Source organism: Trichechus manatus, unplaced genomic scaffold (genome assembly GCF_000243295.1).
Source record: "Trichechus manatus latirostris isolate Lorelei unplaced genomic scaffold, TriManLat1.0 scaffold00075, whole genome shotgun sequence".
Lineage (NCBI taxonomy): Eukaryota > Metazoa > Chordata > Mammalia > Sirenia > Trichechidae > Trichechus > Trichechus manatus.
Window position 1 is genome coordinate 3494599 of NW_004444011.1, and position 17965 is coordinate 3512563.

Sequence of the window (17965 nt, forward strand, 5' to 3'; positions counted from 1 at the left end):
GACTCAGGATGGGGGTTGGTCCTGCCAGAAAGACCAACCATGTGATTAGAGGGTTGGGGATTTGAGCCATGTGATATCAGTTCCACCTCAGGGTAGACTGCGTTCAACCATGAGGGTGAGGATTCAATCAATCATGCCTATGTGATGAAACCCATAAAAACTCTGGACACTGAAGCTTGGTTAAGCTTCTTGAGTTGGCAGTACTCCACACATGCATTGCCACGTATCGACACTGGGAGGGTAATGCCTCCCTGAGGACACAGAAACTTTGTGTTTGGAACCCTCCCAGTCCCAGACTTCCCCCTAGGTGTCTCTTGGCTGCTTCTAATTTGCATACTTTCACTATAATAGAATTGTAATAGCAAGTTAAGCACTTTCTGAATTCTGTGAGTCATTCCAGTGAATTCTCAAACCTCAGGGTAGTCGTGGAAACATCTGAATTTGTAGCCAAGCTGGACTGAATTGAGGGTGGCCCTGGGGCCCTCAAACTTGCGCCAAGTGTCTGAAGTGAGGGCCTTTGGAGACTGTTCCTTCTGACTGTGCAATGCTTCTTGCCATAGCTCTGAGAATTCTGAAATTAAACTGAGTAAAGTAAGCTACAATCTGTTGTTTAGCTGCTTACAAAGAATTCTCAGCTTGTCCATAAAAGGAGTGAATAAACTGTCATGAATTAGCTGCTTACTCTGGATATTTTTAACATAACTGTTGATGAGATTATGGGGCATGATTAAAATGTTGGAACCTTTTATACCTAACTACTTTCCTAAGTGCTACCTAAAACACGTAATCACAATTAATATAGTGATTAGAGTTGTACCATAAACGTTTCTGGAAGCTCATGAAGCTGGAAGCTTGGGAACACTAACAACTCGGTTTCTAGTAAGAATATTTGCACTCTGCATGAAACCAGCAAGGTAAATATTTGGAAGGGCGAAGAATAATGATAAGCAGGTTCCTGAGATTTTTCTTCTCATTGATTCATCATGTTGGTAGTATTTTCAATCTTTTTACTCCCCATTCTTTTTAAATGAAAACATGCAGTGTATAATTTGCCTCTATACCAATAATATTTTTTTTAAATTGAGAACTCAGAAAAAAGCAGTGATAAAGACATTTTATTTCTACTTTACTTCTACTGGAGACTTAAAAAAAAGAGATAGAGAGAAAGTAGTAACAGCCCCTTGGGTAATAAGGGCAGAAAACTCCACATCCAGATTTGCTTTCTGTTAGTCAAACTCTGATCAGCCACGGAGAAGACAGTCGGCAGGCTACATATGAAGTTACCACACTTCTAACGACTCTGTCAGGAACTCATTATTAGTGCAGCATTTCCACATCAGAGCCTTCAGAAAAGTAGTACTGTCTGAGTGAGTGTGGTTACGTGGTACTTATAATGTCCTCAAAGCCAAAAACACTCCGCTTGGTAATAGTTGCATTTTTGTTCTTTGACTAGGAAGTAGTTATAGTGACAAGGTACAAAAAATAATAAGCATGCAGCCCTTTATTTAGATTTGCAAAGTCTCTGCTTATACTTCTGTATATTACATGACTGTGTTATACAAATACATTTATTTACAAAACACTACAGCTGTGCAAACTTGTTGCTTTTTAAAAATTTATGGATAGTCCCATTTCTGCCCATCCCAATATATACTTTTAAAGCATGCATAAAAATTAACTTTGGTGTGGGAAAACTACTCTATGTGCTGTCACATACAGTATTTTTATGTCTATTCATATTTATATATTTACAAAAGTTTGTCAGTTTACAGAACCGTACAGAAGTGTACATTTTAAGATCCACAATGCAATAGTATGGGTTACCAGGTCTCCAAAAACAAAGAAGGGGGTTAGATACTGCAAACAAAACAATGAGAAAATCCCAACATGTTAAAAGAGAAGAAAAAAAAAAAAAGGAAAGAAAGAAAACTAGCTTGCTTGGGCTAGCAAATTATTATACATAATTTCCATGGCAGTGCAATAGGTATGATAAACTGTCTTCTACACGTGTTTCCCTGCTGGCTTGTGTAGAAGTTCATTGGCTTATTGTCTCGCAACACTACTTTCAAATCTACAATGCTATAGTATCAAAATGTTTTGGCAAAAAAGATCTTGAAAGGAACCATGAAGTTTTGACAAAAATAGAAATCTGTAATAAAGCTAAATAACACTAAAATAAAAGGAAAATATTATAGTATCTGTTTTACAATTTTGTATAGTCCCACTGTGTATCTCTGTTCACTTCTAGTCTCCGTAATGAAAAATATTTTTATACAAAACATACTAAAATTCTGGAATCATACATGTTTTACACGCTTAATACATTTTTCCTCTCACACACCCAGCTCTCTCACCATACTCTCTTGTAACACATGCTGGCTTCATTTAACAGGTATGGAATACAGACAGTAAACACTATGTAATTACAACAGCAACTCAGTAAAAAAAAAACAAAAAAAACAACAACTCACTTTACTGAAATCTGTGAATCCAGTATTTAGCACATACTTAGCATTAAGCCTCAAACAATACAGCAATATGTTACGTTCTCTTGTGAAAACAGTTGTTGCAGACCTTTAAAAATTTTTAATACAACTCCAACTCATGCCTACTAGGATTTGGCCTTTAAGGGGTCTCCTTTGCTGTGGATGGGGTGGCTTTGCTTGAACTTCCATTCTGTGCTTTGTAGCTGGTGAGGCTGGGAGTGTGGATGGTCCTGATGCTCTTGGCACCTTGGTTCAGGGAGGTGGGGGAGGCAGGGGACGGAGGGGAGGAGGAGGAGGAAGAAGCGGCTGCTCGGCCATTTTGAGTCTGCAGTGAGAAGGGAAGATGGTGGCCTTTCCCTGGATGAGGGGGGCTCTGAAACTTTAAGGAGCCATTAGAGACAGAGGGGATGAGGGAGGCGGAGTGAGCAGCTCGTCCTGGCTGGGGGCTGAGAGGGTTAGAAGAAGTGACTGACGGTTTAGTAGCAGGTGGGTTAGGGGGGTTAGAGCCGTCACTACTAGAAGAGGGCAGAGAGCTGCCTTTCCCAGAGCTGGGAGAAAGGGCCGGAATCTTAGAGGCAGGTAAGGAGGGGGAAGTAGGCTTATAGTCCCCACCAGCTTTCTTAGCACTTCCATTAGCCTGTAAATAAAGATGGCGGGAGACAGTTTATCAGAAAGCTGGTAACACGATCAATCCATAGGGCCTGGCAACACAGCCCTTTTGAGAATCATTAAATAAAAGAAAATATATATATATACAGTTCAAAGCCTGAGCTAAGTCTTGCTGTGCTGTACTGAACCTGGTAGGAACCCACAAAGTACATAGCAAAGGATAGACAGAAGAGAAAACAAGGAAGAAGAGCATTCGTGAGAACAGTCACATCATTCCAACTACCATTACCGTGGACTAGGTCAGCCATGCGTCTGGATTATTACTGGGGGCCGGGGGGCACCGTGATGGAGAGTTAATGTGCTTCTAATGCAATGCAGTCAACATACACGTTAGTATGGGTGACTTTAAGGGCAGTTCAGTAACAGGTTTGTCTGTGTTCCCCGAGGTGTTCTCATGAACCACTACATTCACCAAAGAAAGGTTAACCGGGCTGGCACCATTGTGTTAAGTGCTAACATTGGAGTCACAAAGTAAAAGATGTTTTATTGCAAGCATGCAAAAGCGTGGTGAGAAGTTTCACAAAGATCTTTAGACTTTCTTCATGCCCCCAGATCCAGGATGTCTACATAAACCGTATTTTACAAAGGAACCACACTTGGTATAAACTAAGTCAGCAACTTGATTCTTAACGGCAAGATTGTCCATCCAAAATTGGGTTTAAGGTAAAACTACCTGACGATATTGGCGGGGATCCTGCAGTTTGGACTGTTTGCCGGGTTTCTCCATGCTTCCAGGTCTGTTCTTGGAACTCATGGGTACCGGCATCCTGCTGGTCTGTGGGGTCCCACTGGAGCCCTGTGGGAAGGAAGAGCGAGAGAGAGAAGAGAAAGCCATCCCATGAGTGAATGATCCCAGAGGCTCGCCCCACTGTGTGCAGAGAAGCTCAGTGTGAGAAGCCATAGCCCTGCATGCAGGACAGACCGAGGAGAAGGACATCAGGAGACACCACTGAGGTTAATTCAAAGAATCATACAGAATCAACTGCTCCACTACTGATCAAACAGATTTTAATGTGAGTACCAGAGCAATCATTTCACACAGCAAATGGCTGACCCAGAATCCTTGCATTTACCCAACACCAGTCAGCAACAGACTTAATTAGCGGTTAAGACACCTAGTTGTTGTTGTTTTAAAGGTGAGGGATAAAGTGTGAGAGAGGGATCATGGCGAACAGACAAAACAAACAAACAACAAACAAACAAAAAAACAAAAAAAAAAAACAAGCCACCTGAAAGGAAGCAAGTAAATCACAAGACATCTTTGGCTAATGGTGATTATGGCAGATTTAAGAAAGCAGCTGAGTCTTTTCATTCTCCATCAGACCAAGATACCTTACGTGAAGCTGAAGGTATTGACGTGGGGGGTTCTAGGGCAGTGGGAGCTTCATCCAGAACTAGCAAGGTTTGGGGAGAAGCCTCTCGAGTTATGTGGGATGAGCTTGCAACAGAATCTTTGTTGGAAGTACACGAGGTATCAGCTAAGGCTTTGGGACTCATTTCACTGATGGTATTTTCAAGCTGTTTAATTGTCTGCTCCAGGCTGTCCAATGTTTTGTAGGTATTTTTCCTAATTTCATCAGTTCTTGAAATCTGAGATGTGCCCTCTAGACTGGGCTGCTCTTGTTTCCTAGCCATACTTTGTGGGGCATCCTCAGGTTGAGACCTTGAGATTTCGAATCGCTTGGCTTCTTTGTGCTGCTTCAGAGTACCATCCTCTTCCTCCTCATCATAGACCACCACCTGCAAAGTCTTCTTCCCCGTTTTGGTTCCAGTGCGGATGGCTTGAGTGAGAGCAGCCAGTTGCTTTTTAGGGAATTTGAATTTGAATTTTTTCTTGGGACTTTCAAATTGGTCATCTGTTGTGTCACACTTGCTCTCTGAACTTGGAGAATCTGCTTGGCTGAACTTACTCAGTTCAGTTTTACTCCTTTCCCGTCCTCCTGGTATTTTGGTTTCTGCTGGCAGGGAGTGTGGCTGTAATATACTCTTGGTCTGCCGTGTTGATGTAAGACTAGCTGAGGCAACATTCCTATTAAACATTTGGGAAGGGTTATTCTGGACTACGGTGTCTCCATTTTCCTCCTCTTCCTCCTCCTCTATCTTTTCCTCAGTCATCATTCTCTCTAATTCTTCATCACATTCCTCAAATATGGTGGAAAGTCTCTTATAGGCAGAGCGGATGTCCATGGGCTCATCAAAAATGATGATTACTGGTTTCTTGTCTAGGCACACGACTGGCTCTTCATTTCCAGTCCCTCCTTGTTGGGAGGTCAGCTCTTTTTTGGCATCAATATTAACGGTCTGTATATCTTCTCCCTTTTTGCTCACTATATCATGGACCTCCCCACTGGACAGAACCTGGACAGCAGTTTTGGTAATCATGAAGGCAATGTTGTCAGAGGGCGCATTTTCTTCCATGGGAGAACTTGATGTTGATTCTCCCTCCTCATTAGTCTTCAGGCTGGCATGCCTAGTGCCCTTGGGTCTTAGAATGACTTGGCCAAAATCTGTCATGGAAACTTCTTGATCTTGTGTTTTGACATCATGGATACTCAATTCAGTTGATCTAGTAGAAGAGAGAAGGTGACACTTAAGTGTGTTTTCTTGTCCTTGTTGATTCATCTCCTTTATCGTTCCATAATTCACCTTCTGACTCTCAGTGTTGAGTGTAGGGGTCAGCAGTCCTGAAACTTTTGGCCCTTTGCTTATTTCATCTTCTAAGGAACTAATGCCAGAGACATCGGGGTTGACTTTAGACACATTTTTCTGGGAACTGTCTCTAAGCAAACTCTGATTGGACATAGAATTTTCTTTCATTAAAATGCCAGCTTTATATTCTGATATTCTTGAGGCATCAGATACACTATTCTCCATTCCTCTTTCCCACTTGTCCTTCAGATGGTCACTAAATCTTAGTGCCCCTGCAGTAACCTGGGAGGGAGAGTGGAGGAGGGAAACCACACACATTAATCAGAAATGGATCTGTAAAGGAAGATAATTAATCTGCACGGTATCAAGTGGAACATATATCTGGTGAACTCACCTTTTGGAATTCCACTTGGGGGGCATTTTCATAGTCAACATCAGATTTCCGTACGTCTTCATGGAAAAATTCCAAATTCTGGTAGAATAGTGTAGGACATGTTACTCCACAAAACCACATCCCCCTCTAAAGTGGACTATAACTAAATTGTTCCTTTAATTACACTTCCAAAACATGCTGGCCAAGCACATATGTTACACACCAGTCCAAAAGCCTATAGCTCTGTTTACCTTGGGTGGCTTTGTTCTCCAACTTCCAAAAATGCCCTGTGTTTGCACAAGATGAAAATCTCAATTAGCAAAATATTTCAAGGATTTCAGATTTTGTGGGGGAATAGTTAAGAGAATGAAGGAACCAAATCTGAATTAACACATCCTCTTTTCAACATCTGATTATCAGCTTAGTGGAAACTAAAACCAGAAGAATGGAGAGCCCTGGTAGATGCCCAATGTGTTGGCAGGCAGAAGACTCAGATTCTAATGCAGATCTGTCCCTTTGCCGTGTTACTTTGGGCAAGTGATTTCATCTTTCTGGGCCTCAGTCTTCTTGCCTGTAAACTGAGGAATTAGACCAGGAAATCTTTAATGTCCTGTCCAGCTAGTTATTTCAGCCCTATCCCTGTTTTCTTTATGGAAATTTTCCTATAAGGACATTTGCATTGGTTGGGGGTGGTACTCTGAGATTAAAAAACAACATTATTTCTTCCTGGTCTAATGACAAATTTAAAATGAACTTGTAGTTTGTACTGCCAAGTTAAAAGTGTCAAAATAACTTTCAAACTAATAATAGCCAAGATGGTTGAATCCAATTTTATAGTGATTATGCTGCCAAAATATAATCTAAACATTTACAAAACAGACATTAGATGCTCATGACTGTGGCATGTTGACTCCACTTTCACTCTCTACATTCTCTGATGCAGGGTGAAGACACACATCTGAGGGTCTCATCAACCATCAGTACTTACTGATCCCACAGTGAGGGTGCAGGCACTGAGTGTGCTCCAGCAGGAAGCACCGCTTTCCAAGCATGGGTGTAGCAGTAGCTTCAAGCCCTGGCACAGGCTACTCACTAGCCGTGCCTTGTCCCTTCCAAAGCACTAATGCCGTTTCTTCTTGATGCAGAAGCCCAAGAAGAGGTGGGAACACAAACCCCATGAAGGCCATTTGGTTAAAGCAATCACAACATAATAAAGCACAATAATCCAGGGAGAGCCAAAGTCAACCCAGAGCAATCCTACTGCCCTGGCTAAAAATGGAAAGAATGCTCACACATACTCAAGGAATGACACATGAACAACAAAGTCAGTATTAATCACTGGGAACACTGTAGAAGATGCAAGGTGCTTTAGCCACCTAATCCCTTCTACTCAACTTCCCCTTGCACCCCCAAAACCCGCAGTCAAATGCAACGATTCAGCTGCTGCAGTTGGACAACATAATTTCTTTTGAGGGATTTTAAATTTAGATTACAGAACAACAAACACATCTAGGAAGAGGTTTTAAGAAGAAAAACAAGTGAAGCCTCAGCCTATGGTTTCAACTCAAAACATGGAGGTTAGTATATCACACTTGAGTGAGAATTTACCCCCTGAATCAAAGAAGGAATTGAGATGTAATCCAAACAGATACATGCACAGTTGATACTTGGCTGGTCCCATTTACTGGGGGTTAGGGCTGGCATCTGTTCTGAATGGTCAGGGCCCATGCCATACTCATTGTTAAATATTTCGAATGTCAGTCTGCAATCTACATATTTTAAAATTGATTAGTAGTAGGGTACTCCAATAGATAGTCATGAAGATAAAAATGTCAAGTTTAGGTTTTACATGACCTATCATTTTTATCACTGGGCTAGAAAAAAGAACAAACGTATCAAAGCAAGCATGCCAGCTTTATCAAGAGTAATTTAGTCACAGAGCCCTGGTGGTGCAGTGGTTAAGTGATATGGTCGGCAGTTCTAATCCACCAGCCACTCCTTGGCAAACCTATGGGGCAGTTCTACTCTGTCCTCTAGGGTTGCTATGGGTCGGAATCGACTGGACGGCAATGGGTTTGGTTTTTTTGATTTAATTTGGTCACGATCTTCATACAATTCCACAATGAATTAGGGAGTTAAGAATCTGTGTGAAAGGTAATTATGCTTCTTTAATATCTGTTTATAGGCCCCAAGATTTGGATTGTTTAGACAATTGGCAAATGATGCTTAATGTGCATATGGACAATAAACTCAAATTAGAGACATAGTTACAGGAAAATTGCATAAAAGTGAAGTACTAGGCTGGCACTTTCTGATAGGAGAAAAATTTTAAGAAAACATTTGATTCATGGAAGGTGGGTGGATAGTCCAGGAAGAGGTTAATAATAATAAAAATTTGGGGACAGGTTTGATACTCGTGTTTATGATGAAGTAGTTTATGATTCCCTGGGTATAATTATCCAGACTAAGACTCTGTGATTGATCCCAGCTAGATCTGGGCACTCAGTAAAGACCTGTTGAACAAACTGGGATAAATGGGATACAGATTTCTAAATAAAGGGCAAGGAATTTCATGCAACTTTGCAGCCAATTAGAAAAATTCTACAATGAGACTACAATTGTTCCAGAAGGATCTTTGAGAAGTTCCAAGTTCCCAGTCAATGTTTTAGACAGAAATAGCCATGCTGGCCTAGAGTATGCCATGGAACTCAGGGTATACCAGGCCCTTCCATGGGGTGGTTTGTATAGGGCCACATAAGGAAGTTCCATATACTGAAATAACAATGTATATACAACTCGAGTTTGTGGGCTCCATTCAGATTGGTAGGAGTTTCCTTCATGAGAAAGATGTATCAATAACAATCTCCCCCCATGCCTTGTTAACAAGTTTCACATGTCGGTTGTGTGACAGGCATCTCACAAGGTCGCTGTGAACCGGTGTAGGGGTGGGGAGGGGCTGGGCCTCCTTGGCGGGAGCCAACTGCTGGGGCTGGGAGTTGGAAGCCCCAGTGTTGTTTCTCTTAAAGAGTTGCTAGCATAGCCCTCAGATGTTATGATCCTACATGTAACTCACTGGGCTTATAATTACAGACTGCTTTGCGTGGCTTTAGTTTGCATTCTGAAATATAAGTTCCTGCTTAAAAATGTTATGACTTGAGCTGGTCATTATAAGCTTTTTATCCTGAAATTTAGACACAGGCTTAATAAAATGAAATAGCTCTATATTCAAAAATCTCAAAAGCTCTAGATCCAACTTAAATTTGAAGTTCAGACATTCAGGCTAATGTGCTCTCCCTAAAGTATTTACACAACAGTAACAAACTTTCTTGCAGAGCCTGGTCCTCTTTTGTGAAACCATTAGAATGCAACAAAGTATATTTTAGCATTTCAGATAATTTTAGACTATTTTATCTATACCGAGCTTAATATCTTGTAAGGTATAAGTTGAGAATTTGCAATGCTTAACAGAAAATTCTGTTTGGCTTCCTTAACACAGGTACAAATACATATTTGTATGTTTCTGTGAGGATACACTTGTGTTAAGCTGGCATGTCTATAGCTCTGTCAGAATCTACGTCTTTCACTTATTTTAAAGGTAATTATTTTTGGTCCAGAAGACATGTTAAAAATAAGAAAAAATGTTACTTATCTGGTTACTGTTTCTATTTTTCCTATTGTTGCTCTAGAAAATCATGAAGGAGTCCCTGGGTCATGCAAGTGGTTAATGTGCTTAGCTGCTAACTGAAAGGTTGGCAGTTTGAGTCTACCTGGAGGTGCCTTGGAAGAAAGGCCTGGCAACCTACTTTTGAAAAAAGCAGCCATTAAAAACCCTATGGAGCACAGCTCTACTCTGATGCACATGCCAAGAGTCAGTGTTGACTCGATGGCAACTGGTTTGGTTCAGCGTTTGATCTACTCTTTAGTTTGGGAAGACGTTGTTTAATTCTGCATATACTACCGCTTGCTGTACACAGGGACACAGCGTTCATGCTGGAAACTTGAGCCAGATATCTCTGCTATAAACTCAACCCTGTGTCTCCATTAGTTAAAAAAAAAGAGCGAGAAGCAAAGAGGGAGAGCACAGAAGGACAAGCACAGGAGAACCATGTTAGTGTCAGAGCAAGGAAAGAAGGGCTGTCAAGAGCGTGTGGCAGATGTGAGATGCCACGTTACCTTCTTTTCCTTGGGTGGGACTGTGGCCCCGGGCCTAGTGTCTTTAACGTGACCGTCAGTCCGCGACTGCTCTGCGTGACTGTTTGAAATTACATCCATAAAGGAACACTTCTGGAATGCCTAAGGAATTAAAATACTGAGGTTAACACGGATCCAATTGCTACGGAGGAGAAAAGAGGGAAACAGAGAATCCAGAGGCGTGCAGAACCCAGCCCAGCATGCGAGGCAGCACCTTGAAAACCTGCACTCCATTTGACCGCCTGTCTGCAAAGCCTGCTTGGGGAGAAGGCACAGGGCCAAGGGCTCCTTACCTTCCTTGGCCATGCCAAGCTTAAATGCAGTGCTCGTAAAAATAACACCCTCTCTCCCTATCCAGTGGGGAACTTGTTTGCACTTAGTAGGGCTTGTTGCTTTCACTTTATTTTTTTTTAAATGTTGAATGTAAACAAATGAAAACAAAACAAGAAGTTCTCTTTGCTTTCATTTTTATATATTTTCTTTTCCTTTTACCAGCTTTATTGAAATGACAGGAAAAAAGCCCACAAGACATTTTAAACCTTCATGTCTTAAAATAACAGAAATCCTTACTGATTCAGTCTCTGGAATACTAACAGCTACTAAAGTGTTCTGAGGCTCACATCAGAATAAACGAAGTGATGTTCTTAGCAGCCATGGGGTTTTGTGTGGCCTAGGAGCTGCCTGAGCCCTATAGACTGGTTTTGGAAAACAAAGGATCACCATTACAGGAGACAAAGGCCAGTTTATGTAAACACTGAGTCCAGTGCCCAGGCCCAGAGAGACACACAAGAAAGTATAGGCTGTGTCTAAGAGGCAGAGTCTCTGAGTGGTACAAACGGTTAAGTGCTCAGCTACTAACTGAAAGGTGGTCGGTTTTCAAAGGTGGATTTTTTGGAAGATTGCCAGAACTGTCTTCCGAGGTGCCTCTGGGTGGACTTGAACCTCAAAACCTTTCAGTTAGCAGCCAAGCACATTAACCATTTGCACCACCCAGGGACTCCAACAAAGCACTAAACCAAACCAAACCCATTGCCACTGAGTTGATTCCAACTCACAGCGACCCTATAGGACAGAGTAGAACTGCCTCATGCAAAGTGAACATTCACTAATAATCAAGGAAGTCTAGACCTTTAGGCTTGTAAATATTCCTGCACTGGCCCTCGGAGAGAAATAGTTCATTTCTCCATCCACTTTCAGCCCTGCACTTGACAATATTGACCTCCATTGAAGTCTGATATCTTTGATGCTCTCTTGGACTGAAAGCTTTACAAAGTTGGAGTATGCAGCTTGTTGCTCTATTTTTGATGTTAGGGAATAGTGGTGAGTGAAATGCTCAAATCCTAACCTATCCAAGCCTCATTAGCCCTCCTGCTAAGACAAGGACCCAAGTCTACCCAGAAGCACCTTGGAAGTCTACTTTCGAAAGATCACAACCACTGAAAACCCTATGGAGCAGTTCTACTCTGAAACACATGGGGTTGCCATAAGTTGGAATCAACTCAACAGCAATTGGTTTGGTTTCTGTTTTATAGGGCAGGAAGGAAAGCAGGCCATCTGGTGAATATCCAGACAATATGATCACAAGAGCAGGAGAGACCCAAGTTCATTGAAATCAGTGGTTTTCCACCTGGGCTTCATATCACCCAGGTGTTTTGTTTGTTTGCTTGTTTTTTAATACTGTTTTCCCGGGCCTGCTCAGAAATTAATTAAGTCAGAATCTCTGAGCTGTAGGAACTTATTATTTTTTACTCTCCAAGTAATTCCAATGTGCAACCAGGATTAAAAACCACTTATTTAAATGCATCATCTTAAATAATTGCCTAATATTTTCTTTATATCAAATAGTGTCATTTGGAAGTAACCCTGCAGGCAGAAAGAATAATCCACGTTTTCCCCAAATTAGTATTTCAGCACTAGTCCCAAAATACAAATGCAGCTGATGACTAGAAGCCTCCTCTGACTTCCTCTTGTTCTGCTCTGCCTCACTCCCTCTGTTCCCACCTTACTCGGCCTTCTTTCTGTTCTTTGGATGCACTGGTCCTAGGAAGCTAGGATCCAAGCCTCCCAAAGGCCACTAACCACCTCCTTTGGGCTGTTAGTCCTGGATTTGAGAATCCCGTGGTTTCTTCTGATGCCTGGTGAGAAGGAGAATGGGAGCCTATTCCACCCCTGTTCTGGGCGGGGGCTGCAGCCTCTCCTTGTCTTGACTTAGGTTGAGCTCCAGAGCCTGCAGAGGCAAAGGACACACTGGCCATAGGCAGTTCTGGTTCGGCAGGCTGGGTCCTATGGTCTTAGGAGGGCTAATGAGGCTTGGATAGGTTAGGATTTGAGCACCTCACTCACCACTATTCCCTAACCACCAAAAATAGAGCAACAAGCTGCACACTCCAACTCTGCAAAGCTTTCAGTCAAAGAGGGTATTATGGATTGAATTGTGTCCCCCCCAAAATGTGTATCAACTTGGCTAGTCCATGATTTCCAGTATTGTGTGGTTGTCCACCATTTTGTGATCTGATGTAATTATCCTATGTCTTGCAAGTTCTAACCTCTATGATGTTAATGAGGCAGGACTAGAGGTGTTATGTTAATGAGACAGGATTCAATCTAAGGATTAGGGTGTATCTTGAGTCAATCTCTTTTAAAATATAAAAGAGAGAACTAAGCAGAGAGGAGAGGGACCTCATGCCACCAAGAAAGAAGAACCAGATGGGGAGCGTGTCCTTTGGACCCAGGGTCCCTGGGCTGAGAAGCTACCAGACCAGGGGAAGATTGATGACAAGGACTTTCCCTCAGAGCCAACAGAGAGAGAGAGAAAGCCTCCCCTGGAGCTGGCACCCTGAATCCAGATTTCTAGCCTTCTAGACTGTGAGAGAATAACTTTCTCTTTGTTAAAGCCATCCACTTGTGGTATTTCTGTTATAGCAGCAATAGATAACTAAGACAGAGGGCATCAAAGATATCAGACTTCAGTGGAGGTCAATATTCTCAAGTGCAGGGCTGTAAGTGGATGGAAAAATGAACTATTTCTCTCAGAAGGCTACTGCAGGATTATTTACAAGTCTAAAGGTCTCGACTTCTTGATTATTAATGAATGTTCACTTTGTACAGATTTAAAATTATCTAGTGCTTTGTTGGAGTCCCTGGGTGGTGCAAACGGTTAACACGCTTGGCTGCTAACTGAAAGGTTGGAGGTTCAAGTCCACCCAGACGCACCTCGGAAGAAAGGCCTGGTGATCTACTTCCAAAAAACCAGCCACAAAAAACTCTTTGGAGCACAGTTCTACTCTGATACACATGGGGTCACTATGCGTTGGAATGAACTGAACAGCAACTGTGTGTGTATGTTTTCAGTGCTTTGTCATCCATTTAAACAAAACTGGGTTGTGAACTCACACCATAACTCCATAATTTGGGGGCAGAAACATACAACGACCCCAGAATCTGCCTGAAACACCTTAGGAAAAGCACCAGTCCCCATCAACAAGTGGCCTTGACATGCCAGTATCATCAGCCAAGGGTCCTCACTGGGCAACTGAAAGATGGATGTTCCTTGCTCTCCACTGTTTCATGAGCCACTATCTTCACAAATCTCTGTGTCCTATGAATTAAACACCAACCATTCTGAAAGCCTGTACATAGTCTAACTGGTTGAGGGATATCCCAGACCCATCTATTAATTTTAGGGAGAGGCTTCAAATGGCTCATAAGTGACAGATCAACCAACAGCTTTGTTTTCCTGTGAAACCCAAGCAGCCAACGTTGGCAGTCATCACCATGGAAACCAGAGTAGGACAGCTGCAGTGAAGATGACGTGATTTTAAAGTTCTCTCTTCCCCAAATGAAAAGTGCAGACCATGGGCCTGCAAAAAAACCATCAGCACACTGCTGAAGAGGCAGTATCCTCTGGAGTCTATGGAGGCTGTGGTCTGAGCATTTGATGGCAGAAAAACTGTGTAATAAGCATGGGTCAAAACGAAATACTCTGCAAATAGACTGTGTTTTAGAAACTGTGTATATGTCTCTGATTAGACAAGTTCTTAGAACATAAACCTAGGGCAGACAAATCCATGATTTGAATAGCTTTGGATATAGCCCCTGTACCCCATTCTTTTTTTAAAATTATAGATATACAGATAAAGATAGATTAATTCAGGTTAAAAAATTTTTTTTAAGCAACAGCTCCCCATTTCCTCCTCCCTTCCGCCCCTAGAAACCACTCATCTACTTCCTGTCTCTGCATTTGCCTATTCTAGATACTTCATGTAAGTGGGATCATACAATATTTGTCGCTTTGTATCTGACTTATTTTCACTCAGCATGTTTTTAATGTTCATCCATCCATGTTGTAGCATGTATTAGAACTTCTCTTTATGGCTGAATAACATTGTATGGATATACCACATTTTGTTTATCTCTTAATGGGCACTTAGGTGGTTTGTACCTATTGGCTACTATGAACAATGTGGCAATGAACACGGTTGTACATCTATTTGAGTTCCTGCTTTCAGTTCTTTTGGGTATATACCTAGGAGTGGAATTGCTGGATCAAATGGCAATTCTATGTTTATTTTTTTGAGGAATCTGCACCCTACTCTTAATTCTATGAGTGGACTGTGTCAGTTAGTTAAAAACTAAAAATCTAAAAGTATCATTTCCCAAACAGGCCAAAGAAAATGGGAATGAAACTATTCAGCTTTTCAGAATATCTGAAACGACAACATTCACACAGAAAGGGAACCTGGTATTCAGTGTAGGAGGCCACATGAGTCAAGGTCAATCCTTAAGAGGGGAAAATGACTGGTATTTGTAATCCTCATCTTAACAGCTTTTGAAATGAAGCCAAGAATATTAGGACTGAAAAAAAAGGAAATAAATCCTTCTGCTAGAGCTGGGAAAGTTTGCAATAGATTCTTTGAATAAACTTTCCAGAGTCGTTTTGTGGGATGGTCATTCCTCACACTCATCTGAAAGAGCCTAGGTGGGCGCCATCTTGGAGGAGTGGAGTCCACGCACAAGGATGCAGCTTAAACGCCTCCAGTCCACTGGGCTCTTTGCCAGCATTTTCTATCTAATGAATCTAAGAGGCATGGTAAGAGTCCCAGATGGAAAGACAGGGAGCTTTTTGTGAGTCACCTCTTCCACATACCTGTAGTTCTGCCATTATTTTGTCTCCTTCTTCTTCTTCTTCTTCTTCCTCCTCATCCTTTGAGGAGGAGGTAGTAACTGGTGGTGGGGCTTGGGTCCAGGCAGAAGCAGTATCCTCTGTTGCACATTTTGTGACTCTAGCCTGTGGGATTTGTCCAGCATCTTCACTGCTTGCCTAAGGGAGATTCAAATCACAGACACTGGCTTAACACTCCCGGGTGCTGGCAAGAAGAGTGACTGATTACAAGAGCACATGTTCCTTCACAGCCTCGTACCTTGGCTTCCTAGCTCTTTGAATCTCGCCGAAAGGCTATTTTACCCCTTTGCATTCCGTTTCAGTTTTGTTTGCACAGGGTTCATTTTGGTGAATAGACTGACAACTAATAATAAAATTCTAACTCCTCAATGTTCAGTGCAATTACTACATCTCCTTGGAAATCGTATTTTACATTTAACATAAAAGACAAAACTTGCAAAGTTAAGTGGAAACTAAAGCTCACTTAACATCTTTCTGTATAGACCCTACAACTGTGTTACCTAATCTCAGTTATCTCTGAAAAGTGGTTTTTCTTTTGCTTCCCCTTTTTTCATTTTATGATGTCCTGCTTGGCAAGTAGTTTGTGATTTGCATTTTACATTGTTGCAGTCAAAGTCAAGTAAGGGTAAAACTCCTGGTGCTGAGTCTAATCCAGCAACACTGGCTGACATTTCCCCATCTGTGCACTTCCTGGATATCTGTTCAGCTGATTCTCTCATTTTCTTCTCCACCTCACTACTTTATATGTTCCAAATGAGAACAGAGAGGGTCTTGTCTGACAGCATCATCTAAGCACAGAAACCATTTTCCCAGGGTTTAGCCCATCGGACCTTTGCAGAGGTGGTCTCCTTCCTGCTGGTGTAGACCACGTCGCCCGACCTCGTGGTGGTAAGCCCGGATCCTGGCAGGTAGCTCCGACGTGGGGGTGGGGGTGGAGGGGGTGGGGACTTTCCCCCCAGCTTGTCCAAGTCCTGTTCTGAATTTGGAGAGTCTTCTGGAAAACAGTGTGCCATTGCAAAATAATCTCTTTTCAAAATAATGTCCATAAAGTTTAATGTATTTCTATAAACTCAACACAACTCGATTTTAAAAAATTAAACCCATGGCTGATAAGTCAATTATGACTCATAGCGACACCATGTGTTACAGAGTAGCACAGCATGGTAGGAAGCAATTGCCAGGCCTTTCTTCCATGGTGCCGCTGAGTGAGTTCAAACCACCCACCTTTCAGTTAGTAGTCAGGCACAAATCGTTTGTGCCACCCAGGGACCTGATCTGACTTAAAAATCTCTTTTCTCATGCAAATCAAAACTACAGTGAGATACCATCTCACCCCAACAAGGCTAGCGTTAATCCAAAAAAACACAAAATAATAAACGTTGGAGAAGTTGTGGAGAGACTGGAACACTTATACAGTGTTGGTGGGAATGTAAAATGGTATAGCCACTTTGGAAATCGATTTGGTGCTTCCTTAAAAAGCTAGAAATAGAAGTAACACAGGATCCAGCAATCCTGCTCCTTGGAATATATCCTAGAGAAATAAGAGCCGTCACATGAATAGATATTGCAGGACTGTTCACAATAGCAAAAGGATGGAAACAACCTAGGTGCCCATCAACGGACAAATGGATAAACAAATTATGGTGTAATCACACAGTGGAATACTACCCAACAATAAGGAACAATGATGAATCCGTGAAACATCTTATAACATGGAAGAACCTGGAAGGCATTATGCTGAGTGAACTTAAGTCACAGAAGGACCAATATTGTGTAAGACCACTATTATAAGAACTCAAGGTTTAAACACAGAAGAAAACATTCTTTGATGGTTATGAGGGTGGGGTGGGAGGGAGAGGGTTATTCACTAACTAGATAGTAGACAAGATTTATCTTAGGTGAAGGGAAGGACAGCACACACTACAGGGGAAGTCAGCATAACTGGACTAAACCGAAGCTAAGAAGTTTCCTGAATACAACCAAACACTTCAAGGGAAAAGTGGCAGGGGTCTGGGGACCATGCTTTCAGGGGACATCTAGGTCAACTGGCATAACAAAGTTTATTAAGAAAATGTTCTGCATCCTACTTTGGTGAGAGGCGTCTGGCTAGCGAGTGGCCATCTAAGATGCATCAATTGGTCCCAACTCACCTGAAGTAAAGGAGAATGAAGAACACCAAAGTCACAAGGAAAGTATTAGCCCAAAGACAGAAAGGGCCACGTAAACCAGAGACTTCATCAGCCCGAGACCAGAAGAACTAGATGGTGCCCTGTCAATAACCACCTTGACAGGGAACACAACAGAGAGTCCCTGACGGAGCAGGAGAAAAGTGGGGTGCAGAACTCAAATTCTAGTAAAAAGACCAGACTTAATGGTCTGACTGAGACTGGAGGAACCCCAGAAAGCATGGCCCCT

The 17965-nt window shown here is 42.0% G+C and overlaps 1 protein-coding gene across 7 annotated transcripts in view; it reads right to left on the reverse strand.

Annotated features, from left to right (window-relative positions):
* Nucleotides 1-1018: 1018 nt before the first annotated feature.
* KIAA1217 (KIAA1217 ortholog) overlaps nt 1019-17965 on the reverse strand; it is a 401508-nt gene continuing 384561 nt past the window's right edge. The window contains exons 15-21 of one of the 7 annotated variants that reach the window (XM_004380531.2): nt 16381-16544; nt 15515-15688; nt 10351-10470; nt 6199-6276; nt 4488-6086; nt 3829-3951; nt 1278-3123 (exon numbers count right to left, since the gene is read on the reverse strand). In XM_004380531.2, coding sequence (XP_004380588.1) covers nt 2626-3123; nt 3829-3951; nt 4488-6086; nt 6199-6276; nt 10351-10470; nt 15515-15688; nt 16381-16544 — 2756 coding nt within the window. In that variant the 3' untranslated portion in view covers nt 1278-2625. Of the gene's footprint in view, nt 3124-3619; nt 3952-4487; nt 6087-6198; nt 6277-10350; nt 10471-15514; nt 15689-16380; nt 16545-17965 lie in introns of those variants that run through there. The other 6 variants (XM_012556702.2, XM_012556703.2, XM_012556704.2 and 3 more) reach the window with 6 other exon arrangements.